The sequence below is a fragment of the Ips typographus genome, linkage group LG2, assembly GCF_016097725.1.
Source record: "Ips typographus isolate SLU linkage group LG2, UJ_Ityp_2.0, whole genome shotgun sequence".
In the NCBI taxonomy this organism is placed as follows: domain Eukaryota; kingdom Metazoa; phylum Arthropoda; class Insecta; order Coleoptera; family Curculionidae; genus Ips; species Ips typographus.
The window spans coordinates 15,626,572-15,641,216 of NC_138423.1; the positions used below are offsets into that span (position 1 = coordinate 15,626,572).

At 34.0% G+C, this 14,645-nt stretch overlaps 2 protein-coding genes across 5 annotated transcripts in view; both read right to left on the reverse strand.

Annotated features, from left to right (window-relative positions):
- The window catches only part of Acf (ATP-dependent chromatin assembly factor large subunit), a 27,034-nt gene extending 19,477 nt beyond the window's left edge, over positions 1 to 7,557 (reverse strand). For all 4 annotated transcript variants that reach the window (XM_081973614.1, XM_081973612.1, XM_081973613.1 and 1 more), the window contains exons 1-5: positions 7,218 to 7,557; positions 4,887 to 5,237; positions 1,780 to 2,398; positions 1,209 to 1,728; positions 760 to 1,153 (exon numbers count right to left, since the gene is read on the reverse strand). In XM_081973614.1, the coding sequence (XP_081829740.1) occupies positions 760 to 1,153; positions 1,209 to 1,728; positions 1,780 to 2,398; positions 4,887 to 5,237; positions 7,218 to 7,330 (1,997 nt within the window). In that variant the 5' untranslated portion in view covers positions 7,331 to 7,557. The remainder of the gene's footprint in view (positions 1 to 759; positions 1,154 to 1,208; positions 1,729 to 1,779; positions 2,399 to 4,886; positions 5,238 to 7,217) is intronic.
- A 594-nt stretch (positions 7,558 to 8,151) lies between these two features.
- LOC145725054 (histone-lysine N-methyltransferase, H3 lysine-79 specific-like) lies at positions 8,152 to 13,798 on the reverse strand. Its single transcript, XM_081973630.1, has 2 exons — positions 13,579 to 13,798; positions 8,152 to 13,512 (listed from the first exon to the last, which is right to left on the reverse strand). The coding sequence occupies exon 2, from the start codon at positions 13,356 to 13,358 to the stop codon at positions 11,748 to 11,750; it is 1,611 nt and encodes a 536-aa protein (XP_081829756.1). The 5' UTR covers positions 13,359 to 13,512; positions 13,579 to 13,798; the 3' UTR covers positions 8,152 to 11,747.
- Between the last annotated feature and the right edge of the window lie 847 nt (positions 13,799 to 14,645).

The window sequence follows — 14,645 nt, forward strand, 5'->3', positions numbered from 1 at the left end:
GTTGTTGTACAAATATTTGTAAAAAGATACAAAATAAGCAGATCCCTTACTTTTCAGTTTTTACAAAACCCTTAAAAGTTAAGACCATACCCACTGCAGCACTGTAATAGGGTAAGTACACCTAATTTTTCAACCATTTGTTAGCATGGTAGTTACCGTTATACAGTGTGTCCATAAAATATGGAATAAATTCGATTACATTTCAGAGAATTATCTTTCAGAAAAATGCTCGAACACGTATGTTATTACTTTGTGTCTTGACAGTGTCATATTGTTTATTATGTTAGGTCAGAAACGGGTTGTTCAATTTGTCAGGTGTAAGTCGTTTGTTCAATAAAGTTGTTCCTATCCACTCTGGATAGGAGCAACTTTATTTATTCTTCTTTTTTTTTCTTTTTTCTTCCTCTGCCACGACCCAACACGTAACTACCGTTTCCCGGATATTCGACTTTTTTTGAAAATTGCATCAAAGTTTTCAAAATTCCGTATCTCGGCCATTTTTGGAGTTTCAGTGACTGTAAAAAGTTCAAAATGTTCGTCTTGAACTGCTCTTTGATTCCGTGCTAACCGCAACACAATTCAACATATACAGGTTCAAAAAATAAACAGTTAAATTTACAACTAATGTGAACTTTTTTTGTAAAAAATGGATTTCCATTCCACTCTTCATATTTTGGATTCATTATTTTGGAAAAAATGGGTAAAGTTACGATTTTAAAACTACACAAATAGTGTGTATGGAAAAATTAAAAAACTTACCCTAAAAAGCTTTGTCCCACCGTCAGCGATTTTTCAGTGTCTGCAATTTTATCCTGAGTCACTTTGCGTAGTTTTTCAGTATGCACTTCCAGTTTCTTTAAAGCCGTATCCAGCTTTTCTGGTTCTAGACCTAATTGCTTCTTTAGCTTGGTTCGTTCCGTAATAAACTCGGTTTCGTGTCTTCGTTCCTCCGCCCTCAAACTTCTCAATTTAAGTTTGGCCGTTCGAGCCTTTTCTAGACTTTCTTCAATAATGTCCCGCACGTCGGCGTATGATAAAATCTGATGCATCAAACATGTGATGATCTTAATTTTATCGTTAATAGACAGCTGCACCACGTTGTGGATTGCCAAGGCTTTTAGGATGTGGGTTTGGTGCAGTCTCATGTACAAACCTTAAATTTTTATAATGCTAGTGATAATTGATAGACAGGATTTAGTTCAACTTACCGGGGTCGTCTTCATTGGTATAGCCGCCTCTCTCTTGATAGCGCCATCTGGAGCCGTGATCTTTAATCCGGGCACCGGACGCTAGTAAATGAAGCCTCAACACTTCAGACACTGTTAAAGAGTAAAGTGGCAATCTTGCGATTGGGAGACCTTGGTACTTTATCGGCCATTTCGATGCCAATGTGGCTAAATGGGTGCCTTGTTCCACACTGTAAGTTGTAGAAATGTTTTTTTCTTTCATATCTTCCAGTTCTTCAGTTCTGGTGTTGTAACTGTTTGACTCCTCTTCCTGACAGTTAAAAATGGCAACCAACAGCATCTGTATCAAATCTGTTAATGGACCAGCCACTTCCTTTTCTGTAAGCGACCTTTCCAGAATTTCTAGCGTAAAACCACCAGGAAAAAAGTCTTTTGTAGACAGCAATTTAGTAAATTGATGCACGAATTCCAAAATGGAAATCATGTCACCAAAATATTTGTTGGGGACTTTGCATTGAATGGGAGTAGGCACCGGTAATTTCTGAATAACATCCACATTAGGCTCAACAAAGTGTAATTAAAATTAACTTACCTGGTGATTCTCCAACTCTAAGTCTTCTTTTGGCTTATACCAATCTCTTATATGCTTCTCAACCATTAGCTTTTCTTCCTTTTCCTTTTGTTTGCGCAACGCTTTTTCCTCGTCATTTAACTGCTTAAGCCTCTTAAACTCCTCTTCCCTTTTCCTCATAGACTCAAGAAGCTTACCCCCACCCTGGCCATTTTTCTTTTCTTTATCTTTGTTGAATTGTCCTTCCTTTTTCATAACCAGTCCATTTTTCTGCAGATAGTTTGCCAAAGTTTCTTGACGTTGTTTCTTTTTCCCATTCAAAGCTTTCTCAAAGTTTTTGGATGATTGGAAATTTGGTGGCGGTCCGTCAAATATTGTATCCCACATTACATTATTCACTTTATACTGTTCTAATACGCTGGGTTTGATCACAAAAATTCCACGTTTATCTTGCTCCACGTTCTGTTTCAAAAACAGCTTGACTTTTTCCCGCGAATACTGACTTCTCTTACGTCTCACCTGATTACTGTCTACAATCATTATTTCACTTACTTCACTTCCAACTGTACGTAAATATTCCACTTCGTATTTGTACAGTCCACTTGAAGGTATAAATATCCGTTCTTGAGGACTTTTGTCTCTGTGAAATTAATTATGGTTTATAAGACTTTGAAGTTCTACCAGAAAAAAGGTATACAGAGAGGCCACTTTTCGTTGGTTTTACCTCGTATAGGGAAAACGGTAATAGATAGAAATCATCACAGATAAAAATATCATTGGAATCAGCTATCCAAAAAAAACAATAACATAAGAAAGAAGTGACTACATCAACAATTTCAAGATTAAAAGCTGTAGACAAAAAGCGACTACGCCAATGAAACTATGTGAAAAAACCTATAAGTAGCCGTTTTCGGTATTTTGTTACCTTAAATGATTTAAATTTAAAAAATATTCTGTATATCCAAAACAACTGAAGGCAAAACAATTCTAATTGAACCAGCACCCTAAACTAGAAAATCAAGCTCCCAACACCTATCTTACTGTTTTTTATCTATTACTGTTTGCCGAGGGGTAAATGCCAGTAATGCCCACTAATTTCTTATCTCTTTCTAATTCCCAGTAATTCCTATTAATTAACCTAACCTAACCTAGCCTAACAATACCCACTAACTTCCTGAATTATCACAACTGGAGCGTCTAAAAAATCCTTTTTTAATTAAAAAAAGTAAAAATCAGAAAATATGCGTGAAACGATTTAACAGGAAGTAGATATCAGCTTATTTTAAATGGGACACCCTGTATATTTTTTAATTTTTGTATTCTACGTCAAATTCTAGACATATTTCGTGTATTAATGTCATATACCTATCTATATCCGTTTCTGAGATATTTACCATTTTATGTAAAATTCGATATTTTTGGTATCCAAAACATTTTTAATTTATACATATCAGGAAAGGTTTTTTTCTTGGTTTTTGTGTTTTGTCATGTTAGACAAGGTTTGTTCTAGGAATGAGTGCAGAAAGACGTCAAATCATATAATACAGTGTGGTCAAAAAATCAGTTCTAAAAAAGGACAGAAAGTCTTTCCAACGGTACACATTCTTATAATTCTGTCTGATTCCCTGTTCAAAATTAAAAAAGTTTGTATTACGCCACTTATTTAAAAAATCACTTTTTAAATTGATACATTGAACCACCCTGTAACTGTCAAAATAACCGAAAGTAGCAGTTGTCAAATTTAGTCAAAACTGTCAAACCCAACATTTTGTATAGACTTTTATCTGTCTCTCATTAGGATAGTGGCGGTGGTTCAGGCATATTTGACCCTTACGAATTGTCATTTGCAAAAACAGTTTTTCAAAAAAATTACAAGGATTACGTCGTGGTAGATCTAGTAAGTCACGTGACCGTGTTTTCCTAATTTTCTTTATCTTTCTTAAATTAGCTTTTAACGAGTCAAAAATGTTTGTGGTTCATCCTGTTACTAAACCGTAAATAACACACGTGTATTTGTAGCACTTTGTATATACTTTTATATGTGAGCTTCTCATTGACGTATAAAAATTGATTGGTTAGTGGTACCGTTTGCCCGCTAGAGGGCGTGGGGTATCTTTTTGTTTAACTCTCAAAAACTAGCGTAATTGCACTATATTTTGGTATACGTGTTTTATACGTCAATGGACAACCAATCAAATGAGCTTTCTAAAAGTATCCCTATTTGGGTTGACAGGTTAAACGGTTTGGCCGCTAGAGGGCGTCAAATTTGACCCTTTTTTTATCACTTTTTTGGTGCATCCTTTTGTTTAATCCTCAAAAACCCGCTTAACTGCACTACTTTTGATAAAGTTTTATACATCAATAGATACCCAATGAGCTTTCTAAAAATACCCCAACTGGGGTTAATAGGTTGGACGGTTTGGCCACTAGAGGGCGTCAAAGTTGACTAATTTTTTCATGACTTGTTGGAAAAAAATAATATTGTATGATTATTTTTTTTATAATATAATTTAGACCTTTTCAATTTTATTAATAATACTAATTTAATGCCCAGTAATGCCTACTTATTCTTAGTAATGTTGCCAATTCCCAAATAATGCCCACTAATTCCTACAGTTTGTACACCATAATGCCCCAGTGGTTTACCCCTCGCCGTTTGCTTTGTACCCCGTAAAACCAACGAAAAGTGTACTTTTGTACAATTTAACATGGAAAAGCGATGAAGTAAATGATTAGATTGCAAAATCGTTGAGAATTCTTAGGTAAAATAGAAAAGGAGGTTCAAAATATATAAATATGCACACATCATAGTTTGAATTTGATTGATTTGAAAATAAACAAATGTCAATGAAATAAAAGATCAGTTGTACTAATTGGAAATTGAGTAGGAAATAAACCAACTTATGCTTTGTTTTTAAAAGAATCATCAAAATGGTTAAACTAACTTTTATTATTCCGTAAGTCAAAACATGTTACCTTTGAAAAAAGAGATGCGCATCAGGAGTGTTCTTCAAGACTCAAAATAATTATTGTATACATTTAAAAACTTTAAGAAACAAACTGTGATTGATAAAATTAAATAAACAATCAAGCATATCAACAACTAAATCTGAAAAACTAAAACTTACCCAAGCTGTTTAATTTCGTGTTTATAGTCTTTCTCATTTGGAGCAATCACTGAGATGACATGGCATTCCTTCCATTTTTCGGGAGTAAAGCAAGCTTCAACATTTTCGCCAACAAAATAGCGATCCTTAGTGTAAAGAACAATGTCCTCGGCCATTTCGCCGAAAGACGTGCGCTTAGTTAGTGTAGCAAGATAGAGGATTGGAACCTTCAGTTCGCTCGGAAATACTTTGAGGCATTGAATAGCCTGCTCTTCACTTTCGAGAGCTTCTTGGTATGTTAAATTGGATTTGCCTGTCATGGAGCATGTCCAGACCATGGAGTTGCATAGGAACATTCTTTCAGAAAAGTCACTAAAAATGTAATGTGTTATTTATTTCATGAAATCAAACCAATGCTTAGAACAAACTTTTAAATTCAAAAATTTGAATTTAAGTTTTCATAATGCATCAAGACATGATATTAAAACTGTAATTTGCAATACAATAACTATGTCTTTTCAAAAAATGACAAACTACAAACACAAATTTTGTAAGAAAATCAATTCAATCAATCAATTTACACCTCAACTAATATCTTTCTGAGATAGTACCTAATAATGGATAAACTTATAATATCTCTCACCCTATTTAAGATGGTCAAATTTAAGATTTAAGATCTACAAATTGATATATCCAACTCAATATAACTAAAATCCATGATTTGTATTGTTGAGACAGTAGAATACAGACTTAAATTTAATTCAGTCTGTCATGATTGTTAAATAACATTTTTACTGTAGGCATTATAAAGAGTGGTGAAAAAAGAATTTAAAATACTACAAATTCATATATTGAATCACTCTGCTACTATTAAAATAAAATAACAACTGAATTATGGACTGGTAGAAACAGTAGAATTCAATCTTTCTGCTAGTCCAATTTGCCGATTATTAAATATTTGACATTTTGAACTACCTACCCTTTTGACAAAAAAATTGTTAATTTATTCATGCAAAATTGTCTAGAAGCTTCATTTCAGTCTAACCAAGTTCATACCTAAGTCTAACTTTATTTGAATCACATAATTCATACATTTGGCACTATGTTTTAATAGTTAATAGTATTGTCATTTTAAACAAGGGGACAGCAAACCTGGGGTAGTGTTGTGAAAAATTATATGTAAAGTTTTTTAGGATAAAACATTTCAAAAAACCATTTAAACAATTTTTAATAAAACTAATCTAAATTAATTTTTGATATGTTAACTTTAAGTTTTCAATTCTGATAATGGGTATGAAAAAATGGTGATTTCTCCACAATAAGATTATTTTCTCTTTAAACTTACTAAACTTGGGTTTTTTGAAATGTTTTATCCTGGAAAAACTGTAACTTTTTAATATTTTTGAACTGGTGTTTTGAAATGTTTTATCCTGACAAACTATTATTAAAAAATGTTTAAATGGTTTTTTGAAATGTTTTATCCTAATAAACTTTACATATATATTTTTTACAACGCTACCCCAGGTTTGCTGCCCCTTGTTTAAAATGACAGCCAGCTGATAGGCTGTTTAATTAGCCCCTGATGATGAGTAACTGCTGCACTCAAAAAATGTTTTATCATGCTAGTCATAGAAAAAGTTATTATTTCATTAACACTGTTCACACACAACAAAATGATGTAAATGACAATGTGTATAGTTTCTATTAAGTCCTGACTCCTGTTATCATGTTGATAGGGTTGAAAAATGTACTCTTAAGTATTTCACAACCCCATCTTCACTGGTAAGATTTTTGTCATGTTTTACAAGTATCACACCGTATTTGTGTAAATTTCAGCACAGTGGGTAGTTTGTGATTAGTCAAAAAAGCAGCTTTCTCTTGACCAATCACAAACAACAAACGGTGCTGTGATTTATGCCAATCCTGCACATATGGACTTCACATTCTCAAAGGATCTGAATGCATATGTGAGAGAGGTTCTGACAAGCTACAATAGGAGAATTACATGAAATTCACTTAATTCGCAACTTAACAAAATCCAAGTCAAGTGTTGCTTTCAGCATTACTACTGTATACAGAAAATAGAAGAGGCCTTGGAAAATGTTGCAATTTTATTAGACAACTTTGCACAACAAACCAAACCATCTAAAATCATGATAAACATTGTCTGTAAAAAATCCAAAGAATTTAAGCAATAATTAAATTGATGAGACCTGAAAGCATGGCGTGGTTGAAACGCAAGTAGGTACAACGACAAACCGTTATAGATTGGCGAATAATGAGTTTGCATTAAATGCCCAAGATCAGAACAAAATTTGGCTGCCTACAATGTGAAATTTCTACATTACTTACTGGTAATCCTTGAAAATCTCGTTAGTGATCTCACAGTGGAAGACTTCATCGTCGTCTCTGAGATATTCAGGCTCCACATGCTTTTCAAACACCTTCTTTCTGAGCAAAGGCATTTTGCGGATCAGTTGCAAGAATATTTGGAGGGAACTGGACAAAAAGTCTGGATTGTTTGTTTACATAACCAGATCAATTACGGTGTATCAGTTGTGGGAAAAACGTTTGATTTGCACTAGAAAAGTCGTTTAGTCACTGGGAAAACGGTGGACACAATTTTATTCGATATTTTTCTGTAAAATACGAACAATCTACAACGTTTGATTCGGTTGGGCTTGTGAGAAACGGAACGTCAAAAAAACGTAACTAAACGTCAAATCAATCTGTTAAGGCTGGTTTACACTAGCCAATATTCGGTCATTTTTTGACAGACCGTTATTGTATTTTCAACTAAACAACAAAAATCGAAAACGCATTCAATTAAAAAACAGTCACAAAAAAAAACCAAAGCAACAAGCTTATAATTAGCAATAAAAATACCAAAAAAAAACTAAAACAAATCTAAAAATGACAGAAGACAGAACGCGGCAAACAGGTGTAAATCCGGCTTCAGCACATTTGAAATGGATGATGGAGGATCATGCGTATTGGTTGACAGGCCAGATGATCGGAAAAAAGGCGCGCAAGTCATTAGCATGGTGGACATTTAATTCCAGTGGTTCTCAAAATGTTACTTGCCTTGATTTAGCTGTCCATACACGGCTACGTTAACGCACTTTGAACTATCTGGTTTTTGTCATTTTGTTTTTTTAACAAAGTTTATCATAATATTAAGAGTGATTTATCTCAGAAACTATTAGTAAAAAAAAAAGTAAGATAGCAATAACCAACAATAATATAAGAGGTTAGAGGCATTTTGTATACAAACAACTGTAAAATCTTACAGAATAACATTTACTTTATTGTATGAAAACCATCTGAAACATTTTGATGTTAATTTTTACAAAATATTTAAAGGCAAAAAATAATAAGCTTTGAAAATGTGTGATAATTTTAAATGAATTAAAATTTAACGATTTACATAATAATTATATACAAAAATATAAGTTACCCTACCTAGCCTAATGAGACATACAAAATGACATTTTTTTCAATGTTATGGGTGTTTCCACCTATTCTTTGATAACATTTTGATTAGAGAAGAAAATTTAAATTTACAAATTTGTTTTTTTAATAAAATTGCTGTAATCTTGGTTTTGTGAGAATATTTTTATTTGCAGTTGTTTATTTTTTAGTTGCACTTTTTTTTTAGAATACCTCATTGAAAATTCTATAGGGGTAAGGTCTGGCAACCTAGCAGTCCATTCGTTTTAGCTCCTTCACTTAAACTACTTTTTGTATCAGACTTTTAAGAGTCTCGGTATACATAAAGTTTATTATAAATAAATTTGTGAAGATTTTAAATTCTGCTACAGCTGATCAAAATGTTACCAGCATTAACGAACTGTATTAAATATGTTTTAACAAATAGGCTAAAATAACAATTATTGTTTCTCAAATAAGAAATCGTCTACATATTTCAAATTTCAAACAGAAATAATGGTTTTTAACCAGAAAATCTTGTTTGACTAACTTTATGTTCATTAGACCGAATATTGATAGACAGGTAGTGTTACAAATAAAGGAAAAACTAAAACTATTTTTTTTCGGTTTGGCATTTGCACTTTTTTAGTCACAGTGTTGTTGTATTACTAATAATATACAGAGAACTCTCCCGAAAAAATCACAAACAAAATATTAGGGGCTTCAACTTAATCTATAATAAAACAGAAGTTTAAAGCCAAAAAAGCGGTAAAAATGGAGAAAAACTTAATATTAACAAAACATAGTGAATTTCAAATTAATTGTTGACCAAACTGAAAGCATAAAACAAACTTGAAGCCACTTGATTAGCAATGAACAAAATGAACAGCCTTTGAGTAAAAATTATACTTGATGGGTGCATATTCATAATAGTTCCTGCAGTAAGTGACCTTATTCAGAGTGCTGAATGCTTTGATGGTTCTATATTGCTAGAGAGATGGTTCAAAAATTGCAAATTTTCAAAAAACCCACGTATTTTTAAAACAAAAGAAGATAGATAGTGTCCACTCTACTTTCTATCATCAAAAACAGCACCTTGTATATAAAAACAAGAATTTAGGAATAAAATATTATAAAGTCCGTGCCATATTAACGATGAAATAAATAATGCTAACTAATAGTAGCTATATAAAGTACTGATTAATATAAAAGTTTAAACAATGTAAAATTTATCTAGTCAGTAAAATCTTATCGATAGAAAATCAACAAAAATACTCAAAAATCTGGCAGCGTCTGGTTTAAAACCCTTAAAAAAATAACAATTTCTTGCCACACCAGAAAAAACAGAACACATTGAATGTATGTACAGGGTGGACTAACCAACCCCGTTTTTTGGGCTTAAAAAACTGAAATAGCCATTTGAAGTAGTTTAAAAAGTTGTATCCAAAAATTATTCTCAAATTATTCATAACACCCCGGTATATTTATGTAAACTGCTCGTCAAAAAGAATGGGACAGCAACATTTTTGGACTTTTTTGAGCGGCTGTTTCTTTAAATTGATTCACTAGATTTTAGTAATTTTTTTCAGGATTAAAAAGTATTTTCTTCTTCTTTCTGATGACCTAAATGATCTTTTTGAAAGTTGCCACGGATCCGAGATCTGTAGGTAACAGGTAAAAGTTACTGATAAGGTAATTGATGAATAAAAATTTTTTTTTTTGGAAAATAGACTGTAGATCCTAAAAATGTTTTTGTAAAAGTGAAGCAAATGCCAGAGCTACTCAACATTTCATTTTTGATGACAATGAAGGGACATCAATTAGCTTATCTGTAGATTTTACCTGTTCCCTGCATTTTACCTAGAGATAGATATACGTATGCAAGGTTCGTCAAAAAACAAAATAATTTGTTTTCTAATAGCCTCTATTTAGGAAAATTATTTAAGAAAAAAAAGTCTATAAAATATTTGCCAAATTTTGTTTGCATTTCTAAAATACTTAAACATACCCAGTTATACCCTTTTATTTTAAGATTAAGAATATTTTGGTAATCATTTTTGGATTCAACTTTTTTAATTACCCCAAATGGCTATTTCATTATTTTAATTGCATGCAGGAAAGCCCAAAAAAGGGGGTTGATCAGTCTCTAGTGAAAGAGTGAAAAGAAAGTGTTCGGATTTAGTATGTTTTGACAGGAAGACCTCATTTCCCAGCTTACTACAATCGAAGCATGTCTATAGTTAATCTTAAAAATATAAAAATAACTGAGATATTTGGTTTTGACATCGTATTTATTTCTGGTTTCTATGACACAAGAAATTTAACACACTTGACAACACTTGAATGTTTAAAATTCAGTCAAAGTTTAATTTTTTTTTCTTTATTTTATTTATAATTATATTTTCTACCGTTAATTTAAAAATTAGTTCTTCAGTTAGTTACTTTAATGTGTTTGAAAATACTTAAAAAGTAATTTGTTATTGGATCTGTTACACATTACATCGAATAATATCGGCAAACAAAGTCTACTTCGTTCTGTCCCATATATTCCGCTCCAAAATCATACACAGAAAATCAAAAATCAGGATATACAAAACCATCATCAGGCCGATACTATGCTATGGATGCGACACATGGGTCATGACAAAGAACTCACAGAATAAGCTGGAAGTGTTCGAAAGAAGAATACTAAGACGGATCTTTGGGCCACTAAATGAAAATGAGATATGGAGAAGAAGATATAATCATGAAATCTACCAACTTTTCAAGGAGGCATCTATCTCAGAATTCGTCAGACTACAGAGGCCACGTAGTAAGAATGCCGGATAACAGACTAACAAAAAGAGCCCTCAATAGTAGGATGCAGGGCAGAAGACCAAAAGGGAGACCACGGAAAAGATGGGAGGATGGAGTGACAGAAGATGCGCAAAACTTGATAGGTGTCAGAACCTGGAGGAGAGCGGCGTTAGATCGACAGTGTTGGAACAGAAGATAAAGGAGGCCAAGGCTCAATTTGGGCTGTAGCGCCATTGAAGGGAGAGAAAGAGATCTGTTACACATTGCAAGTTAACTTAATATTTGAGTTATTTGAAGGAATAACTACACACATATGTACTTACATCCTAGTAAATATTTAAAAATAGACATTTTTTTAATGTTATGTTCGATTATGAACCTCATTTAAAATAAGAAAGTTATGTCAATTATTGAGAAAACAGATGGCAGTAGCAAAAAACTATGCTCGCCACTGGAATCACATCAAAAAAATGCCAAAGAAGGATGTTTCTGTTTCATTTCGATATTTTAATAAACAAAAAAGTTGTGAAAACTTTTCAAAATGGAATTCGAAAAACACCCTCTAACGCTGTTTTTCGAGCTAACCTGTTTTCCTGTCAAAGCACACTAAAATCAGAACACCTTGTACATACAAGAATTGTCTTAACAATTACCTACTCATTTTTTCATGTGATTCTCCATATTAACCACAATACCTTCAATTTCTTGGTTAAGATCACGAATTTTCAGCTTTAAGTACACGTTTTTCATAATTTCCTCCTGAATTAGCTTTCGGACTTTAGTATGGTAGGTTGGATCCGCCATTTCGGCCATCATATGCAGGTACTGCAATTTAAAGTTGTCCATCAGCCTCTTTAGACTTCCTGGTAAATGATTGAGGCTGTTTGGAGATGAACTGGAGGAGTCCGAATTTTTCCTGGCATACATTTGTTGACTCCAGCTGGTAGAATCGTACTCTGGACTGCACGCTCTTGAATCCTTCCTCTTTTTTCCCCTCCTCTTCTTTGGTATTGGTATAGGTTCTTGAACTGGTTGCGGTTTGCTTAAGATTAGTTTTCCAGGTTTGATGATGTTGTTCGGAATTGGTTTTGCAGTTGTTAAGGTTTGTTTTAGTATAGGCCCTACAGCTGGGTTAGGGTCGTCATTTTTAACTTTAAATTTCCTTCCTCTTTTTTTGGGTGGGGGGGTTATTCCTAAGTAACAGTCGCTGCTGGCAAGGCTATCGCTGGTACCGAAAGAGTCTGAAGACTTCTCAGCGTCCTCACCATTCACAACTTGGAAGGTACCGTTCTTTTTTGCATTGAAATAGTTTTCCAGTTTGGTTCTGTCAATTACCTGCAAGTAGTAGGTCACAGGTTTGTCAGTCCAAGACACTGAGCTTGAATTAGGGGTGATTTCGGTGATGTTCATTATAGTACCAATATCACTTAAGTTCCGGTCAGTAATACGGAAGTTTAGGGGGCAAAAGCTTTTTGACGACACAATTTTGGTACCGTGCTTCAATTCAGCAAAACGTTGCTTCAGTTTGTGGTCTACTGAAGGTCCGAAAGCAAAATTATTTACAAAAATCACGCTAGACTCAAAAAACTTCTCTCTATGAGCATCATCAAAAAAATCACCTTTTACTAACTGGAAAGCACCGTACTTTTTGCCGTACCACTGCATCCAAAATTTGAACTTGTTCTCCATGGCTTTGGCGTACTTTGCCGGCACTTCTGCTCTTTCAATACCAACACAGACGCGACATAAACTTGTAGCGGCTACCTGTAAAACTACCTGACCCACCCCGGACCCTAAATCCATGAACACATCATCTTTGGTTAAATTGATCTGATCGATCATTTGGGCGATCAGATCAAACGAAGTCTCCCCATACACGTCAGGGGAAAACGCTTGATATCGATTCAGTTCCTCAGCATTCGTTACAGCCGCGCTGTACGTTTGCTGTATCACGTGATGCAGCAATTCTTTGCTGGCAATTTGGTTCAGTCTATCACAAAACTTTTGAGTACCTTTCTCTAAAGACAATATGTTGCTAATCGCTTTGTTGTAGCGCTTAGTGAGCGCTTTCATCGATTCGTAACTATTCACGTCAACGTTCTGTAAAATATTCTTTTTCAAGGGGACTTCTAGGTCGGGAATGTCTTTACAGCCCCATATAATGGTTTCGATAATTTCACGAGCCTCGTCGTAGCCCTTTTTTTTGTTTAAAGGCCACTGGTAGATAGCGGGCGAGCCTCCAACCGGCGAGTTCAGTCTTAGTTCCATGACGTGTATGGCCGGCTAAAAAACCGGTGACGACGTTGACATTTTGAGAAGCGCTGACTCGAATCGACTCAATGACGGCCTGACCGAAACGTTGTTTAGGTGATAAAATTGTGTACTCAGGCACTGTACGGTTTTATCATGATCCGTCAACGAACTGATGAAAGAAAACATGAGGATAACCTAATAAATTACGGAAAATATCGAGTGGTTTCTACGTTACCATTGAGAAATGCTGGACGATCTTTCCATTTGTATCAGAGGAATTAACCATTCAACACTGCACTCACACACACATCACACCAGTTAAACTTTTGCTTAGCTTTCTAATCGACAAAGTAGTTCGTTACCGATGTGGTGACCGCCTGAGGTAATTGAACCTAACCTACAAATTGGTAAAAGCGCGGGATCTAAACGGGGGAGATTCTGGTGGGATATTGTTTAATTTCGGTGTTTTTTTATTCTTTTCCGGTATCGCAGTACATTTGTTGCCCTTTATTGACTGAATTGACTCCTTGTCGTGCAGCCATGCTTCCATATCACCCAGATCAATAAAAATGTAATCAGTCCATGTTCCAGTAAATAGGATGTACCTACATAGGGTGGAACTTGCAGGCAACTTCTGAAAACCTGATTAGAGTAAAAAGAGGTGCCTCCAGTCTTTATTTCTCGTATCATAAGAACTGTCCTACCTACTTATTATTATTTTATTCAAAAGTAAAATTTGAGTAGGTACTAATGGTTGGTTGTTGGTAATTACCTACCTAAGCTGAAAAGTGATAGTACACTCTGTAATATAATAGCTGTAATTTCTTATCTAGGAACTGGGTAAACTAATTATTGCAATAATTGCTACTGATTAACATTTTAACTACAATAATTAATAATCTGAAATACAGAAATTTGAAACTGTATGTAATCTCAAACTCAGACCTATTAGGGAATATGGGACAGACTTGGCAACAACGATAACCGGATAACCTAATAAAAACGGGGACTGTCAACTGTCAGATAGGAAACCAGTTTTTGGTTTTGAGCATGATCATGAATTTACTCGCCTTACCAGCGCCCCCTATAGACAAAACGTAATAACGTAAAAAGTAGACTTTAATGGTTGCTTTAGCAGACTGTTTTTCCAGTATTTTCCAGAGTATTTTTATTTTATCACATTTTATAGTGTGTACTGTTTACATGTATAATTGGGAAACAATTTTTTTTTTATAGCAAAGCTCCACTTACGTCAAAAATGCCTACAAATATGCCTAGAGTGCTGTATGCAAACTATAAAAC